We start from the raw sequence: 17,022 nt of genomic DNA, 5'->3' as shown, positions 1-17,022 counted from the left end.
TAAGATTGGGTGATGATGCTTGTACCATAGAATTTTCTTCCCTCCTAGTTGTGTAGATAATTGAAGCATTGTTACTGTGCTCTGAATCCATAAATTTTGTATTTTATTGGTGTCCCATGATTATTAGAAATTTTGCTTGCCTTTATTCTCAGAAGACTGAATAAAGCCTATAATTCCAGTCACTACAGCTCCTCCTTTGTTTATTTATCATGTTGTACCCATCTGTGAACTCCAAACACACACACATGGATTTCACAACTTTAATCTCAGCATTTCTATTTCCATAGTAACCTATGTAAATAGCTTTAAATATGTCCAATCTAAAAATATGTTCAATCTAAAGTACATTCTTGTATTCTGGTACCATCTCTCCTAAACAAAATACAAATACTACTGCAGTAGTTTTCAGACAGGATTATGCTCTAGCCAAATAAATGAAGTCAAACTGCTGTGGTTTTATAATATGTTAGAGGAAAGGGAGATTGCATAGATTTCTGACTCAATTCTAGGAGTATTTCTATAAAATATTCCTTTCCCAATACTTAGGCAAACAAATGACTATGAATTGGAGGTTTTTTGAATTTTTGATGTTGTTGTTTTCTGAGTATAGCTCATTCTGTTTTCACTTGTGTTTAAGGTGAATAAAAACAATGCAAAATTATGGAATAATGTGGGTCATGCTCTGGAAAATGAGAAGAACTTTGAGAGAGCTTTGAAATACTTCTTGCAGGCTACCTATGTTCAGCCAGGTAAACCCTGTTCATTAATAAACTGATGAATAGCTTATTTTCTAAGGCTTTACTAAAATTGTAGTTGTTAGATGGCACTAATGTGTACATTAGGTGGAGTGAGCGGCACACAGTTGATTAAGCTAAGTTCAAGGGAGTAGAGGAAGAACTATTGAAGACACAATGGGGGGTGGGGGGGAAATAAAGGGTGTGTCAACTAAAAGCTTTGGTCCTAAGTGAAAAGATGACAGAATGACAGAGCTTCATTTATGTGGGAGAAACAAGGTAGAGGTCAATTGTATCCAGTATAGTTGAGAAAAGTAGTAATACAGCTATGGGAAGGTAGACAGGACCTGGTATACAGACTACATTACTTGTAGGACCTAGAATAAGTTGAGGTAACAAAGAAGGCACAGTGTGGACAGTGGGTAGGAGGTGAGTAAACAATATGGAATAACCTAAAGTTGCCTTCTGTTTGCTTCTGTTTCCTCAGTGAGAAAGTAAAATCACCAGTAGACAGCAAAGGAGAGGACTGTTTGAGATGTATGAACAGGAGAGAATGCAAAGTGGTCATGAAGACAGTGCTTCACAACTTCAGTGTGCATGTCAGTCTCCTAGAGCTCTTGTTCTGGTGATACTCTGGTGCAGGGTTAGATATAGCCTGAAGTTGTACATTTTTTATAAGCTCTCATATGATTTATCAACATGAAGCAGAGCTAGGCAGCTGGAAAAACATTACAGTTGCCCAACAGCATTAGTATCCTGCTTGAGATTAGTAATAACTCAAAATTAAACCAGTTGATCTATTTAAATGTTTTTCTCCTCCAACTTTCCAGCTAAGGTGATGATCTTGTAGGCATGAATTACTCTGTTAATAAGGATTAGAATTTTTTTCTTTTGCTAAAGAAGAAAAGGCTAAGGAATCGATATTTATAATCTAAATTGATTTTAAGGGGGTGGGAGAAAAGTGACAGGATCAGATATATCTGAAGAAATGTTGGTATCTGAGTAGCATACAACTGAAACAGCACTATTTTTCAAAAGAGTGCTACTGATATTTTAAGTATGCAGAATTGTTTTACCAAAAGTTGTATCCAGCTACCAGTACCACCAGATATCAATCCATATGGCGAAATGATCACCATATACTAACTATCCCATGAATGGTGTAGTTGTGGGCACGGCCTCATTTTCCCTGCTTTGTAAAATTGTGCCCTTTAAATTAAGTGTTATGGTAGGAGAGAGGTAAAATTTATTGAAAGAAAGCACACCAAGGCCACAGTGTTAGAAAATATCAGGTATATGCCAGGTGTGCTGGGGCACTACTTTATTACTAGCACTTGGGAGACAAAGGCAAGTGGATCTCTTGAGTTCGATGCCAGCCTGGTCTACATGGTAAGTTACAGGATGGCCATAGCTTCATAGAGAAACCCTTTTCAAGCACACACACACACACACACACACACACACACACACACACACACACACACAGAGAGAGAGAGAGAGAGAGAGAGAGAGAGAGAGAGAGAGAGAGAGAGAGAGAGAGAGGAATTTAAAGAATTTTGACAGTTGTAATATTGGATAGAGCCCAAGAGTATCTTTGATTCAAATATTGGTAGCTGTAAAAATAGATGTGGATAAACAGTTTAATAATCATCAGGATTGAGAGGTATTTTTAAAAGGACTTATGATTATCTGTAATTAAAAACTGGGATTAATGGTAATACCTACTCTTCTCCAGGCCCAGTGTTGGAAAGGATAAGAAAAGGTCATAGTCACCACAGTAAGAGGTACAAAGTAACTGTGTCATTAAGAAAAAGACAAATTTGAATTAGAAAATGGTGAAAAGGTTATAGAAATGTAACTTGCTAGTCTGTCTTCCTTACCTTTTAATGTAGGCTAGTTTTTCTTGGAATATGGGGTGTGCGTTCTTTATCTCCTCTTTGATGCGGGTGTCTTCTTGAGCACAGAATGTATTCCCTTTCTCTTCCCTTCTGTTCTACCATAGCATACTTCTTTACATACCCTACTTGTCTTTATAACCAGTTTTATATGGCCTCTTTTCCAAACATCTTCCCTTCTAGTTAAGCAAGAGCACTTATTTGTAGACCCCTTAAGTTTCTTTTCGTATCTTTCCTGCAAGATACGCACACATACTTATTTCTTGTGTTATATTTACTAATTTAGTTCTTACTTTGTTTGAAATACTGGTTTATTGAAAATGTGGAGCTGCCTCGTAGCAACATAAACATCTGATTCATATTTTACACTGGCATCATCTTACTGGTCCTGTACACAAGCAAAATTCATTAATTATAGTAATTCTAATTCATTTATTTTTAAAGTCTTAGATTTTCATTCTAGAATTTTTATCTTTTTGAAAACTTGGGTTGCATTGTGTGTGTGTGAGCATGTGCTGTGGTGGTCACAAGACAACTAGGAGAGTCAGTTCTTTCCTTCAGTCTTGTCCAAGGGAAGGAATTCAGATTGCCAGGCTTGGTGCCTTTACAAGTGAGTCATCATGTTGGAATGTGGTGGTACACGCCTTTAATCCCAACACTCAGGAGACAGAGGCAGGCAGGTCTCTGTGAGGTCCAGGCCAACCTGGTCTACAAAGTGAGTTCCAGCACAGCCAGGGCTTTTACACAGAGAAACCCTGCCTCTAAAGGGGGAAAAAAAAAAATAGAAATGAGCCCCCTTGCCAGCTCAGGTTATCACTTTTATATCAAACACTTAAGATTTAAACCTCTTCACTTTTGTCTTTCTCACTTCTGTGTTAGAATAGTGATTTCTGTTTCTGCATTTTTGTAACAAGTAAATCAAGTTGCATGTGTGAAATGTACTTTTGAGTGATGAGTTTTCTTATGTGAATGGTGTAGTGTATCACAGAATATTGCAGGTGTGAGCACTCAGCCTGAAGTCACTCCCCCTCAGTTTTCACTTATTTCCATTTTAAGCATACATCCTACATATAGCTCATGTGTGACTGCTCCATCATGTTCAAAAGTAGGTTTTAATAAGCCATAGTCTAAGAAGATAGATGATCAACATCATTATAGTTTCTTTTGGATAAGCACGTAGACTTGGAAACTCTGAATACAACATTTATGATGTGCTTTTTGACATCTTGCTATGTGGGTATGTTCATAGTCACTTGGCAGGTAGAATAGCATGTTATATTATGACATTACTAGATATTGCCAAAAGTAACAGAATGATCAAGGTAAGCTAAAGGAGGCAACTGTTTGGTGGTTAAAAGCTTGGACTCTGAAACCACTTGTGATACCATGGGCCTATAATGTTAGCACTTGAGAGACTGGGGCAGAAAGCTCAAGAATTTGAGACTTTGAGGTCAGGAGAGGCCTCAGCAGATAAAGGCACTTGTTCATTAAACATTTTTTTTTCCTTAGAAACAACAACAAAAACAAAAAAAATGCTTAGAACCTGGTCTCAGAATCAGATAGGCCTGATATTAAAATGAGTTCAACCACAAATTTTGTATATATTACATTTTGTACATTTTGAAAAGTAGTCGGGTCTCTTTTTGTATAGATTAAATATTCATTATAAAAGCCTTAGGCCAGTGTCTCACCCATGATAATAGTAGTAGGTAAATGTAAGCTACATAAACACATACATTATTTTCGATGCAACTAGGAGATGAGATAATTTACAGGTGTGGAATACAGTGACTATCCATGCTTCCATTGCTGTATTAAATATTTGAGATGATAACGTAAAAGAAGACAAGGAAAGTTTTAGGTGACTTGATCAGTTGCTTGAGCCTTTGGGTAGACAGTAGTCATGATGATATACAGCAGAAGAGGTTGCTCACCTAAGGACAACCAGAAAGCAAAGTGAGAAACAGAAAAGGGTTTGTGTTCAAATATTCCCTCCATGGCATACCTGCACTGACCTAACTTCTTCCACTAGTTACCTCTTAAATGTCCCACCACTTCACAAGAGCATAAAGCCTATATGCATGACCATTGGCTGACAGTCCAAAACCATTTACGCTGGGGAGGAAGGCTAAAAGGAGATGGCGCCAAGAGTTTCTTCATCACCTGCATATTGAAAATCAAACCATGTGTCAGGTGCTGTTTTAACTGCTGGAAACCAGCAGTGAGTAAAGCAATTTTACTGTTGCCTTGAGGCTCCCATCAGAAATGTAGTTTAGAATTTGTTCTATTTTATTTGACACTTGATAATTTTAGATGGTCATATAAACTGACAACAGACAAATAACAGGAAAAATGCAAGTTTTATTACACGTCTAAGGATGGGCGTCATAACACAGTATGAGCTTCAACAATGACTGAAGCTATACTTACATAGTTGGAGTTACACTTATATAGGTGTAACTACAGAATAGGGGATTGGGCTTTGTGGAAGAGGGGAGCCAGGTGTAATGAAGTTTCCTGAGTAACAACCATTTGAGACTTTATTTTTTAGTCTGTGCCAGATATCAGGCTCCTCCTAGTTTCTCCCTATTTGGAAAGAATATCCCTAGACAAGTAGAAGGATTTCAGAAAACACTTTTCTGTGTTTGCTTTTTACTTCACTAATACAAATAGGAATAAATTGGTTTATTAGGGTCCTTAGTTGCTTTGATTAGCCCTCTCAGGATATAGCAAAAAAATATATTTGCTGTAAGGTGTAGAAGATATGTAAAAAAATACACATACACAACAAAAATGTGTGTGTGTGTGTATTCATGTGTTTTTAAATACTTAAAATGTATAGTTAAAATATAAAAATAAAAAGCATAGAAATTAGAACTAATAGGAAACAATGGCTCTTGAGGAATTAAAATTCGTTGTAAGTATAAATCATTGAAGGTAATTTTGAAGAACACTAGCTGTACAAAGAGTAGTTATAAAAAAACAAACAGGGGGCTGGAGAGATGGCTCAGAAGTTAAGAGCAGTGACTGCTCTTCCAGGGGTCCTGAGTTCAATTCCCAGCAACCACATGGTGGCTCACAACCACCTGTAATGAGATCTGGTGCCCTCTTTTGGCCTGCAGGCATACATGCAGACGAAACACTGTATACATAATAAATAAATAAATCTTAAAAAAAAAAAAAAAAAAACGACCTTTTAGAAATCTAAACATCTCATGTATTTGTACCCATAAGACCATTGCCACCAAGGTAATAAAAATATCCATCAGTCTCCCAAATCTGTCTATCCTTTTATAATCCTTTCCACCAAGTAGATTAGAATTGTTTCAATTACTATATATTTCTTTGCTTTTATCTAAAATTGTATATGGACAAAATCATCTTCTAGGGACTCATTTTTTCCTGTATTTCTCGATGTGTATAATTATTTTGATACTCATCAGTGTTGTTCATTGAATTTTAAAAACTACTTTTGTTTGGCTGAGTAGCACTTCTTCATGTGGATATGCCTCTTTGTCCATCCATTTATATATTCACGGACTGTTGATTATTTGCACTGTTAGAAGCAAAATTGTTAGGAACATCCAGTTCTCAAAACTTCCTCCTCTGCCAGTTTTTATGCAGTGCACTCAGTTGAAACATAATGAACATCACATAGCAAGATCTTAGGACTGTTGCTCTCCTCCTAGGGGAATGCCCAAGATATATATGCTTGGCCCCTATGAGTCCTGGGAGTTGCATTCAGAGAACTACTGTTCCTCAATTGCAAAATCATCGGTGTTACAGGCAAGTAGTAATCATAACTGAAACCCTGTCATGTCTGTTAGATATTGATGTTTCGTAAAAATGTCTGATTTAATTAAGATCTCCCTTCCATTCATCTTTATTCAAAACTTTTGAAATAATTATTAGACATACCTTTTTAAAACTATTGTATAATTAGTCCTCATTTTTCTTAAAGATGCGTATTTATTCATCCCCTAAATAAATTTACTGTTCATTTTATTTTCCATATCAGGAAATGAGATAAATTCTTGACATTCTGGTAGTGACATAACTTTAAATTTTCTTTAAGTAACATAGAATGAATCATCATTTAAAAAAGAATGACTACAACATCCTATGTCAACCTACCAACCTAACACTCCACTCTGATCACATTCACAACATTTTCTCTTCATTATCAGCTTTTCCTTTTCTTATCTGTAATTCTTCCATGGTGCATATTTGTTAGTTAAACCCATGTCCTAATTACCATCATCATTTTCACTTGTAGAGTTGAGCTGTATTTTGTAGTGAATTTCAGAATTGTGAGATTAAGGAAATAGGAACATATTGTAGTATGGTAGTAAAATGTGGTGAAGATAGTAGTCCATTGCCTTTATCTCTCTTTCCTTAGCCTTCAAAGATGCACTCAGGAGGTTTCCATGTTTCATGTAGTTTGTGTCCTTATAATGCTCTAGGTTGTTTTGTAGTGTTCCATCCATCAGTCCTGTCAGTTGTTAGTTATAACAAGTTGTTGTAGAACTTCAGAGAAAGAGCAGAGCCAGTCTGCTCTTACATTCTCTTATTTCTGAGAACCTGCCTTCTCAATAGTTACAATGAAAACTGCCTAGTATATTTGTCATTAAATTTGTTGCTTTGTTTTAGATGATATTGGTGCTCACATGAATGTAGGAAGAACTTACAAAAATTTAAACAGAACTAGAGAAGCAGAAGAATCTTATATGTTGGCTAAATCACTGATGCCTCAAGTAAGTTGCCTTATTTACTGTCATGTCCATAGCAAGAATTAGAAAAATTTTACTTAATTCATTGGTAGTAAACTATAATATATCCCCAAGCCATCTGTTCCTCACTAGGCATAATTTCTTGCTCAATTGATTTTTTTAAATACCTTGTATAGTTCACATGCAAATGCTGAGTCTTAGAACATTAAATATCTGGTACTGATTATAAATTACCGTAAAGGACCAAATGAAGAGAATTTTATTTATGTACTTTAAACAGTAAGTTCAGAATTACTCCTATCAGAGAAATTAAAACAAGTGGTAAAACAGCAGGTACACCTGCCTCTACTGCTTTGTTGTACAATCAGTTGTTGCAGTGATATGGATATACGGTCATTAGATATATAGTACAAAAGATCCATATTTATATTACATATAATACTTGAATTTCAGTATTTAGAGCATTTTGTTTTTCAAATTTACAAAACAAATGAGGTTTTACCATGACTCTGAAATAAAACTAGCTGCTCTACTGTTGTAGCCAAGAAATGACTTTATTGATAGCATTAGAGCTAACAGAGTTGGGCTGAAATGAGTTTTTATCTTGCTTTGGAGACTAAGAGACCTTGACCTGTAAAAGTTTTTGGTTTATCGGACTTAATACAAAGAGAAGTTTAAACAGAAAGCCAGAAAAATTCAGAGCTGGCCTGAATGAAAACAATATAAGTCTTTCAGTGTCAAAAAAAAAAAATTATCTAGTCTTCAGGGGCTTCTAATTGCTTGCTTTTCCTTTGTTTTTTTTTGGGGGGGGGGGTTGTTTTGTTTTTTGGATGAACTCTGTGTAGACAAGCTGTCTTCTAACTCACAGAACTCCATGTGTCTCTTTAGTGCTGGAATTAGAGTTGTGCAACCATGCCCTGCTTACTTTTCATATTTTTATGATTTATTTTGCTGTATTAGTAAAACTATCAGCAAAACCTTAGATTCTATGTTATTTGAAATGAGCCACTAGGAAAACTTACTTGTTATTTTTATTTGCTACTGTACTATTAAACATACAAACACATTTTTCTCCTAAACAGATTATTCCTGGTAAAAAATATGCAACCAGAATTGCCCCAAATCATCTAAATGTCTATATCAATCTAGCCAACCTCATCCGAGCAAATGAGTCCCGCCTGGAGGAAGCAGATCAGCTGTACCGACAGGCAATAAGCATGAGGCCCGACTTCAAGCAGGCTTACATTAGCAGGTATCATAGTTTACTTTAGAATTACCACTGTAAAATTGAAGCTGTATCTGCATGTATGTTTCAACAAAATTACCAATCACATAAGTAATTTGAAATTGACAAGAGAATCATTATATTATAATAGCCAAAAGAGCTCTAGAAGCAGCTCCATATTAGATCCATTTGTGTCTGGTAAACAGTGTTAGTTGATCTCAATCAGTCTCTCTGTTGCTGTCACCTTTGCCACAAAGCAGACTTATTGGTTGACAGTAAAGAAAAAAAAGTCTGATGTCATGTTAATATTTTTGTATATTCTCATATAAATGTTATCACTGCGTGTCACTCTTTGTTTTATATACTAAACATGAAGCATTGGTTTTCTGAGGAAAGTATATTCTGACTTTAACTTTTTGAGGTCAAAAGATTAAAATCTATTCCTAAGCTGGATACTGGTTTGTTGTTTTTTTTTTTTTTTCCCCATATCCAGTTATCAGTGTGTCGCATTATTCAATAAAGACTCTCAGTAATCTCTGCATTAAAATAATAACCTTGGTCTCATGCCTAGAATTGCTGTGTTTATCTTAGCAAAAAACAACTTCACAGATTTTAAGCAAAAATGACTTTTAGGTTCTCAAACTCAGAATGGAACCATACTGGAAAACTGCTGGGTTTTTAAGCTTGTCGGTTCTGGTGTGTCCCTGAAAACTGCCTGCAGGTGGCACAAGAACTCTAACCCAGCCAATGGGAATGCCCTTTTTACAATAGTCATTTATTTAGACTATTTTCAGGGAGACTGAGTTCATACACGAAGAGAGATTTAACATTTCTGAACTCTCTGCTGATTTGTACAATGCGACTTAGGTTCAAAGACCCAAAATTCCCAGTAACAACCATATTTTTTCAAGTGTTCCAAATGTCATCTGACTCACTGATCTGCACTGTAATTAGCTATCATGGTGTCATGCAGTTGGTTGTCTCTTTTTTTTTTTTTTTTTTTTTTTTTTTTTTTTTTGAGACAGGGTTTCTCTGTGTAGCTTTGAAGCCTATCCTGGCACTCGCTCTGGAGACCAGGCTGGCCTCGAACTCACAGAGATCCACCTGCTTCTGCCTCCCGAGTGCTGGGATTAAAGGTGTGCGCCACCAACACCTATCCGGTTGTCTCTTTTTAAGATAAATCCGTGAACACATCTTCTGCCACCTTATCTTGTTTTCTTCTCTACAGTTACCTTTCCAAAGTCAGATATGCACTTTTTATATAATATTTGAAAATATACAAGCTAGAGTTCAGATTTAAGGCTCTTTTCACAAAGTGATTTTTCAAAAGAGACTTTTTAAAAATAAAAGGTAAAAGAATAAAATAAAGCCAATGTGTAGGAAGGCCTAAATCTAGTCCAAAGTGGTATTTATGAAGTGGCATAGTAAGATTGTAAGGTAAGCCTTGTCTGTTTTCTTCCTTCCCACAGGGGAGAGTTGCTTTTAAAAATGAATAAACCTCTCAAGGCAAAGGAAGCATATCTTAAAGCCCTAGAGCTGGACAGAAACAATGCAGACCTGTGGTACAACTTGGCAATTGTGTATATTGAACTTAAAGAACCTAATGAAGCTCTGAAGAACTTTAATCGGGCTTTGGAACTAAATCCCAAACATAAGCTATCATTATTCAATTCTGCTATTTTAATGCAGGAGTCAGGTAAGTTTCCTAAAACTATGTCTATATTTAGTCAATCAGAATATCAAAAAACCCATAACACATTTTTTGGAAAGGCTGCTTGTAACAAAATTGTGTACATAAGACAACTTACCTTAAGAATATCAAAATATTTGACATAAAGTCTTTGCAAGTGCCACAAACAGGCATGCATGACAGTATTACTTGCTCATTTTTCTAGAGTGTGTTAAAACTCTTTAAATACTCTAGGAACCAGTACCTAACTAGTATACATATACAATTCAGTAAATAAAAATACATTTTATTCATATAAACATAATGAAACTTCTTGTTTAGTAAGTATAAAGTCCAAATAGTGCAGCAATTGGGGGAGGGGGGTAGGATTTTGTAACCATGTTTGAGGATCCCAGGACATTTTATTTCATGTTAGTTAACTTTCACTTACAATAAAATTCTTTGTGTATCTTTACCTTAGTTAGGGTTTCAATTGCTGTGAAGAGACACTGTGACCACAGCAACTTCTTAAAGGAAAGCATCTAATTTGGAAGCTCACAGTTTCAGAGGTTTTAGTCCATTATCATCATGACAGGAAACGTGATGGCATGCAGGCAGACATGGTGCTGGAGAAGGAGCTGAGAGTTCTAAATCTTGATCCACAGGCAACAGGAAGTAAACTATGACAACTGGGCATAGTTTGAACATAGAAATCTCAAAGCCCACCCCAGCTACCCCCAACAAGACCACACCCACGCCAACAAGGCCACACTTTCTAATAGTGCCACTTCCTTTGGGGACCATTTTTCAATCCACAATCTATATATATTTAGTTTGGTTCTTGAATAGTATTGTAATTTCTTCCATTTCCTATAGTTTAATAAACTAAGATCCATCACAATAAATCTGTGTCTTTGAACTATGTTTTATCTAGAAATATTTTCCTTCATAAGACAGCATAAATGATTTATAATACTTTTATGTTGAAAATGTTGTTTTGTGTTGAAAACATTTCTTTAAACCTTTGCAGAAGTGAAAGAAACATAAAATTAGAAATATTTTGTAGCTTAAGTAGACCTTACCTTCCCAAATCTTTCATTTGATAGGCTAGAGAATGAAGACAAAAGGACCTAATGTATACCCCAAATTCATATAGCTAGTAGATAGTAACTTGTCTAATACACTAAAAACAACATAAAGAGGTTTTTATGTTTGATATTTAAAAGTACAAATTTAAAAACTGGTAGTTTTAGAATCTTAATAATTATGAAAATTGCTCATTATCCAACACAAGTTCTCATCTAAATGTATGAAATGAAAGAACTTTTAAAAATCTAATTAAAATTATTTCAGTATTTCTAAAACTTCATTTTATAGGTTTATACTTTATGGTGTATTTTTACCATGGAACTTCCTAAATTTTTTTGAGCTTACAACCAAAAATTCGACTGAGATATTTATAGTTATTATAATACTTGTTAAGTTTTTAAATATAGTACATATGCACATGTACATGCATGCCTATAATTCTTAGGAAATTCAGTAAATTAACCAAGAGAAATCAAAGAACTTGTTTGGTGTATAAATGCAAAATACTAACAGAACTGTGCTTGAATGCACATCTTTGGAAATCCCATGTCTTTAAACTCTTATCTGTTCTTCCTTAGTAATGTCCTATTAGGTTTCAAACCAAAGAAATTTCTCCTCTTGGCTTCCAATGTACTGACTGACAAGAAAACAAGCTAAACATTTTAGTATTTGAAGCTCATTGTTTTTCCTATAGAGGAAAGATGTGTTTGATTTCTACTTATTTATTTAGATACAGAAATAAGTTGCTTTGTTGCTGTATTTTGTAATATAACAAAACACCTGAAAATGGTTCATTCATTGATAATTTATTTCTTTTAAAAAAAAATTACTTTTAGGTGAAGTTAAACTCAGACCTGAAGCTAGAAAACGGCTTCTGAGCTACATAAATGAAGAGCCACAAGATGCTAATGGCTATTTCAATTTGGGAATGCTTGCCATGGATGACAAAAAGGATTCTGAAGCTGAAGCTTGGATGAAGAAAGCCATCAAATTACAAGCTGACTTTAGAAGTGCTTTGTTTAACCTGGCTCTCCTGTATTCACAGACTGCTAAGGAGTTAAAGGCGTTGCCAATTTTAGAAGAGCTGCTCAGATACTACCCTGACCATACCAAGGGTCTCATTTTAAAAGGAGATATTCTGATGAACCAGAAGAAAGATATACCTGGAGCCAAAAAGTGTTTTGAAAAGATACTGGAAATGGATCCAAACAATGTGCAAGGGAAGCACAATCTTTGTGTGGTGTACTTTGAAGAGAGGGACTTACTAAAAGCCGAAAGATGCTTGGTGGAAACATTGGCATTAGCACCTCATGAGGAGTATATTCAACGCCATTTGAGTATAGTCAGGGATAAAATTTCCTCTTCTGGTATTGTGGAACAGCCAGTGTTCCCAATTGATAAGACATCAGGTACAGCAGAAGAAAGAGATGAAATCCCTTCTGAGGATGTAAAAGAAATCAGAAGTGAATCCAGTCCAGCACAAACCATAAAAACAAATGGTCATAAAAACTCGAAATCCATCAAGCAATCAACAAAAAATGCAGACATTGAGGCCCCCCATAAAACAGCAAAAGACATCAAGGAAATTGAGAAGAAAAGAGTTGCAGCTTTGAAAAGACTAGAAGAGATTGAACGTATTTTAAATGGAGAATAATACTATTCTTTATCATGTAACAATGGTGTCAAAGACCTTCAGTCTATATCATGTGTTTGCTTGTACTGGATTCTCTGAAAAATATCAAGAATGTATATATACATATACATACTGGTTTTTCAGAAACTGTATAAGATCCTCTTACATAGGATCAAAACAAGATTTTCATTGAAGACCTATCTGCCCTAGGATATATTGTTTTATAAGAGATGGCACAAATTTGGTGACTGTAGGCAAAATCTTAAATTCCAGGTGACAAATTTGAAACTTTTGCTATAGAAAGAAAGGATGTGGGATTTTTTTTTTTTTTTATGAGGTGGGGGAAGTGGGGGAGGCTGGCAGGTCCGTCTACTAACCTGAATTGAAATAATATGGGATGTCAAGGATGAACCCTAGGAGATTAATCCAGTATGTCTTAGGTTTTGTGAATTCCCATTTAGGAGCTCTCATTATTTTCTTTACCTCTTGGATCCAGCAGTGGATTGGTATTCATTGTACACATTCTTTTTTTCTTCAGTAATTCTTTTCTTAAACCATGGGACTTTATAACTCAAATGTTTGTGTTCTTTAATTGAGGTTTAGAAGGAATAGTGGATAAAACATTTTAAAATAATCATGCATTACTCATTATGACTAATTAGCTTAGGAATGCATTTCCATAACTTCATATTTGTCCTTAATGTCACTCTGAAATGCAGTCATTAGGCAGGTAAAGTTTTATACATATTCCTAGTGGTGCTTACTAATGCTGTATTTTCTCTTTCACACAGAGTATTCTAACATGAGCTACATAATCATGACTACTCATTGACTTTTGCTCCCTAAAGTGTTCTGCTTCTTGACATATTGTCATACTGAAAAGTCCCAGTCATTCTAACTCTAAGCTTTAGAGTAATGATAGTAATCTCTTTCTACTTAGTTTCTTCTGGTCTTAAATCAATTTTCTGTTTCTCAAGTCACACCTTAATCACTCTTAGATACCTAAGCCACTACAGTCAGTTTGTTTAACAACACAAAACAATGTGACATTTATTTCTAAACACTAAGTTCTTAATTATGTTGTGGTATATATTTTATTAAGTATTTATTGTAACTACTGATCTTTCATAAAAATTTTAAGCTTTTAGTTTAAGTTGTTAGTTCCCTCGAGTTAACTAATCTCTAATTATAGATGACTTAGAAACAGGCTTCTGTGATGTTTTCTAAGAAATCTTTTATAAATAGGTCACAAGAAACATGTTCTGCATTAAACACCCATTCCTTTTAGTTTCCCAGAGGATCTGACATAGATTTTTTTTTTTTAAAGATAATTTAATGCCAGCACTGATGCCAGTGGGTATTAATTCTTGACCCAGGAGATTTTGTTAAACATCAAAGCAATATCTCATTTCAGTTCTTAGAGTATAGCTTTGTGACTTCACATATGAAGTGGAGAATACCTCATATGCTATGACTTGAAAATGAAGTTGTTATGCTCTATATATCTCTAGAAGGTTTTGCTTATAATCACTACAGTTAAAATTCTAAGTGGACAATTAAGTAAGTAAGGTAAAAGAAAACCTTTATGACAGCAAACATAATAGAAGTTGGGGATTATTTTAGTAAATTTGTATAGCTAGTTGAATGATGAGGATAAATATTAATATTATCCAATAATTTTATGGGAAAATCCTTTTATTAACACTCATGATAATGTCTGTCACAAAAAAGTACTCTTACTTGAATTTTAATTTATTTAAATCAAATCTATCTTGAGTAGCAATTATTAATTAATGATTACCAATCAGTGAACCATATGGGAGCTTTCCCACCCATCACATAACAATTAAATATAACTTCTAGGAAACTGAACCAGACTTCAGTTTTTCTTCAACTTCTTCAGGTGATTCTGATTTGTACTTAGAGTTAAGGGCTACTGGTCAGGAAAGTTTAAATTTGCAATGTAGCCCAACTAAGTTTAAATGGCTTAAATCCCAGTAAAGAATATATTCTAAGTAGTATTTATTCCATGAAAATTTAAATAGTAAATTCTATCAAGCTTGCTTATGGTTAAATTAATATTTTTCACTTGCATGGGATTTTATTTAAACTATTCAAATAAGAAAAGGTAATGGATAATCCCCCTCTCCCCCAGCTGCCTTAAAGAGGTCTTTTTGAAGAAGTGGGAATGTGAACATTTTTAAGGCCAATTTACTATCCTATGGTTTAGCACTTGGGACATCTGAATCAAGAAAACAAGACTTATCACAGGTTTGTGTGCTAGGAAAAGGATAGAGTTTTAATTTTTTATGTTTTACAAATCTACTGTGCAGAAGTCCTAGCAAAGCTTTGACAATCTTCAGGGAGCAGTGACCTATCCCTCCTTCACTACTTCTCAGAAAATAGAGTCCAATTCTGAATTGCTCCTATAACTCTCTTTGTTTCCCTGTTAATATTTGAAATTGGGAATTTTCTAATTTTTCTAGTAAGTAGCCCCACCTACCAACCCCTCCTCTTTGAGGCTGTTGCCCAAACAGGTCTTGCAAAAGGCTCAAGGGATCCTGCCCCAACTCCCTGTGTGACTGGGACCGCTGGCATGCATACCCTTGCCCAGTCCCAGTGTGTGACTTGCTGAAGTCAATGACTTAGAGAATAAAGTATAAATATATCACTTTGTTTAACAATTTTGTGTTTACTGTTATGTAAGTATTTGGTATGTGAATTACACAATTCTAATAAAACCTCATGCCTTTTCTTTACATCTGAGTTCTCAACTTCATGTTATAGAATGCTTCAAAGATGCTTTAATGGAAACTATTAAGAATCTATAGATTTGTATGTCAATTTATACTTCAAAAATCCATATATTTGTCATATTTATTTTTTTATTTGCATGACCAAATGATATTTAAAATGAACCCTCAAAATATCTGGTAACTATTAAAACTTGTCATCCATCCATATTAAGGGTTCATTTAAAAGTAGTTTAAAATTGTATGCATTTTGTATTACTATGCTGTTTGTGTGTAGCACATTTCTAAATATTCATTATTAAATTGTTAATCTTTAAAACTTTCAACCTGATTGCCTTTTGATGTTAAAATGAAATACAAAGTTTTGTATATAACAGGTCTGTTTACAGAAGGAAATGAATGAGCTGACATGTAATTTGTTAGCAGTAACCTTTGAAATTTACACAGTATAAATTCCTGATAATGATAAATTTGAACCATTGGTGACAGACGCCAAAATAAGAAAATAAAAACACTAAAGTCAAACTTGGAATTTTATATAAAGTTGACTTCTGCATTTATCCAGATTCAAATCCAAGTTATCATCCTTATTATAACATAGGGTAGGTTGTTTACCTGGTTTCCTCAGTCTCTTTGTATGCAAATTATTTCTTAAGGTTTTTTTTTTAAAGAGTTGATATGCTTATATTGCACAGAAAATGTTCAAGTGCTTGTTAAGTAGATTTAGTTGTTAGAATAAATGCAAAACTTAAGCTCAGTTGGGTCAATGCAACTTGCCAGCATAAATATCAGTGATGTCCTAACAGTAAATAGATAGTTAGATTTAACAGTAATGCTTATGCAAAGATAACCTAAAGAAAATGACATTCTGGGATAAGTTAAAATGAAAACTAAGCTTAAAATTGCACTACTGTACTACCTTGCTCTTTTACTGCTATCAGGTATATAACAAAAGATAATTGAAAAAGTCTCAAGACTGTTATCTAAAATTCTTTAAAACACACTTCATCAAAAACATATCTATGTTTATAACGAAGTAGGAATTTCCCATCAAACAGAATTTATGTTCTATAAGGATTTGGTGCCTTTCTATTTCTGCTTTAAATAAAGTAGATCTCAAAAAATAATTGTACTTTATCTTTTCTTAAAGATTTCAGGGATCAGAACTCAGTAACTTTTACCTTTATCTTTTCCATGCCTTTGGTTTGGGTTATCAAAAAAGTGACTCAGTAAAACTTTAACTGTGAATGATGTGGTAGATTCTTCTACAAATCTCAAAAGTCCAAAGAGCTGA

At 34.5% G+C, this 17,022-nt stretch overlaps 1 protein-coding gene across 2 annotated transcripts in view; it reads left to right on the top strand.

Annotated features, from left to right (window-relative positions):
• The window catches only part of Tmtc3 (transmembrane O-mannosyltransferase targeting cadherins 3), a 41,931-nt gene extending 25,877 nt beyond the window's left edge, over nucleotides 1-16,054 (top strand). For both annotated transcript variants that reach the window (XM_027394146.1, XM_027394147.2), the window contains exons 10-14: nucleotides 638-749; nucleotides 7,280-7,383; nucleotides 8,442-8,611; nucleotides 10,054-10,280; nucleotides 12,179-16,054. In XM_027394146.1, the coding sequence (XP_027249947.1) occupies nucleotides 638-749; nucleotides 7,280-7,383; nucleotides 8,442-8,611; nucleotides 10,054-10,280; nucleotides 12,179-12,996 (1,431 nt within the window). In that variant the 3' untranslated portion in view covers nucleotides 12,997-16,054. The remainder of the gene's footprint in view (nucleotides 1-637; nucleotides 750-7,279; nucleotides 7,384-8,441; nucleotides 8,612-10,053; nucleotides 10,281-12,178) is intronic.
• The last annotated feature ends 968 nt before the right edge of the window (nucleotides 16,055-17,022 follow it).

This window comes from Cricetulus griseus (genome assembly GCF_003668045.3).
Source record: "Cricetulus griseus strain 17A/GY chromosome 1 unlocalized genomic scaffold, alternate assembly CriGri-PICRH-1.0 chr1_0, whole genome shotgun sequence".
Classification (NCBI taxonomy): Eukaryota; Metazoa; Chordata; class Mammalia; order Rodentia; family Cricetidae; genus Cricetulus; species Cricetulus griseus.
This window is presented reverse-complemented; position numbering and strand designations above follow the sequence as displayed.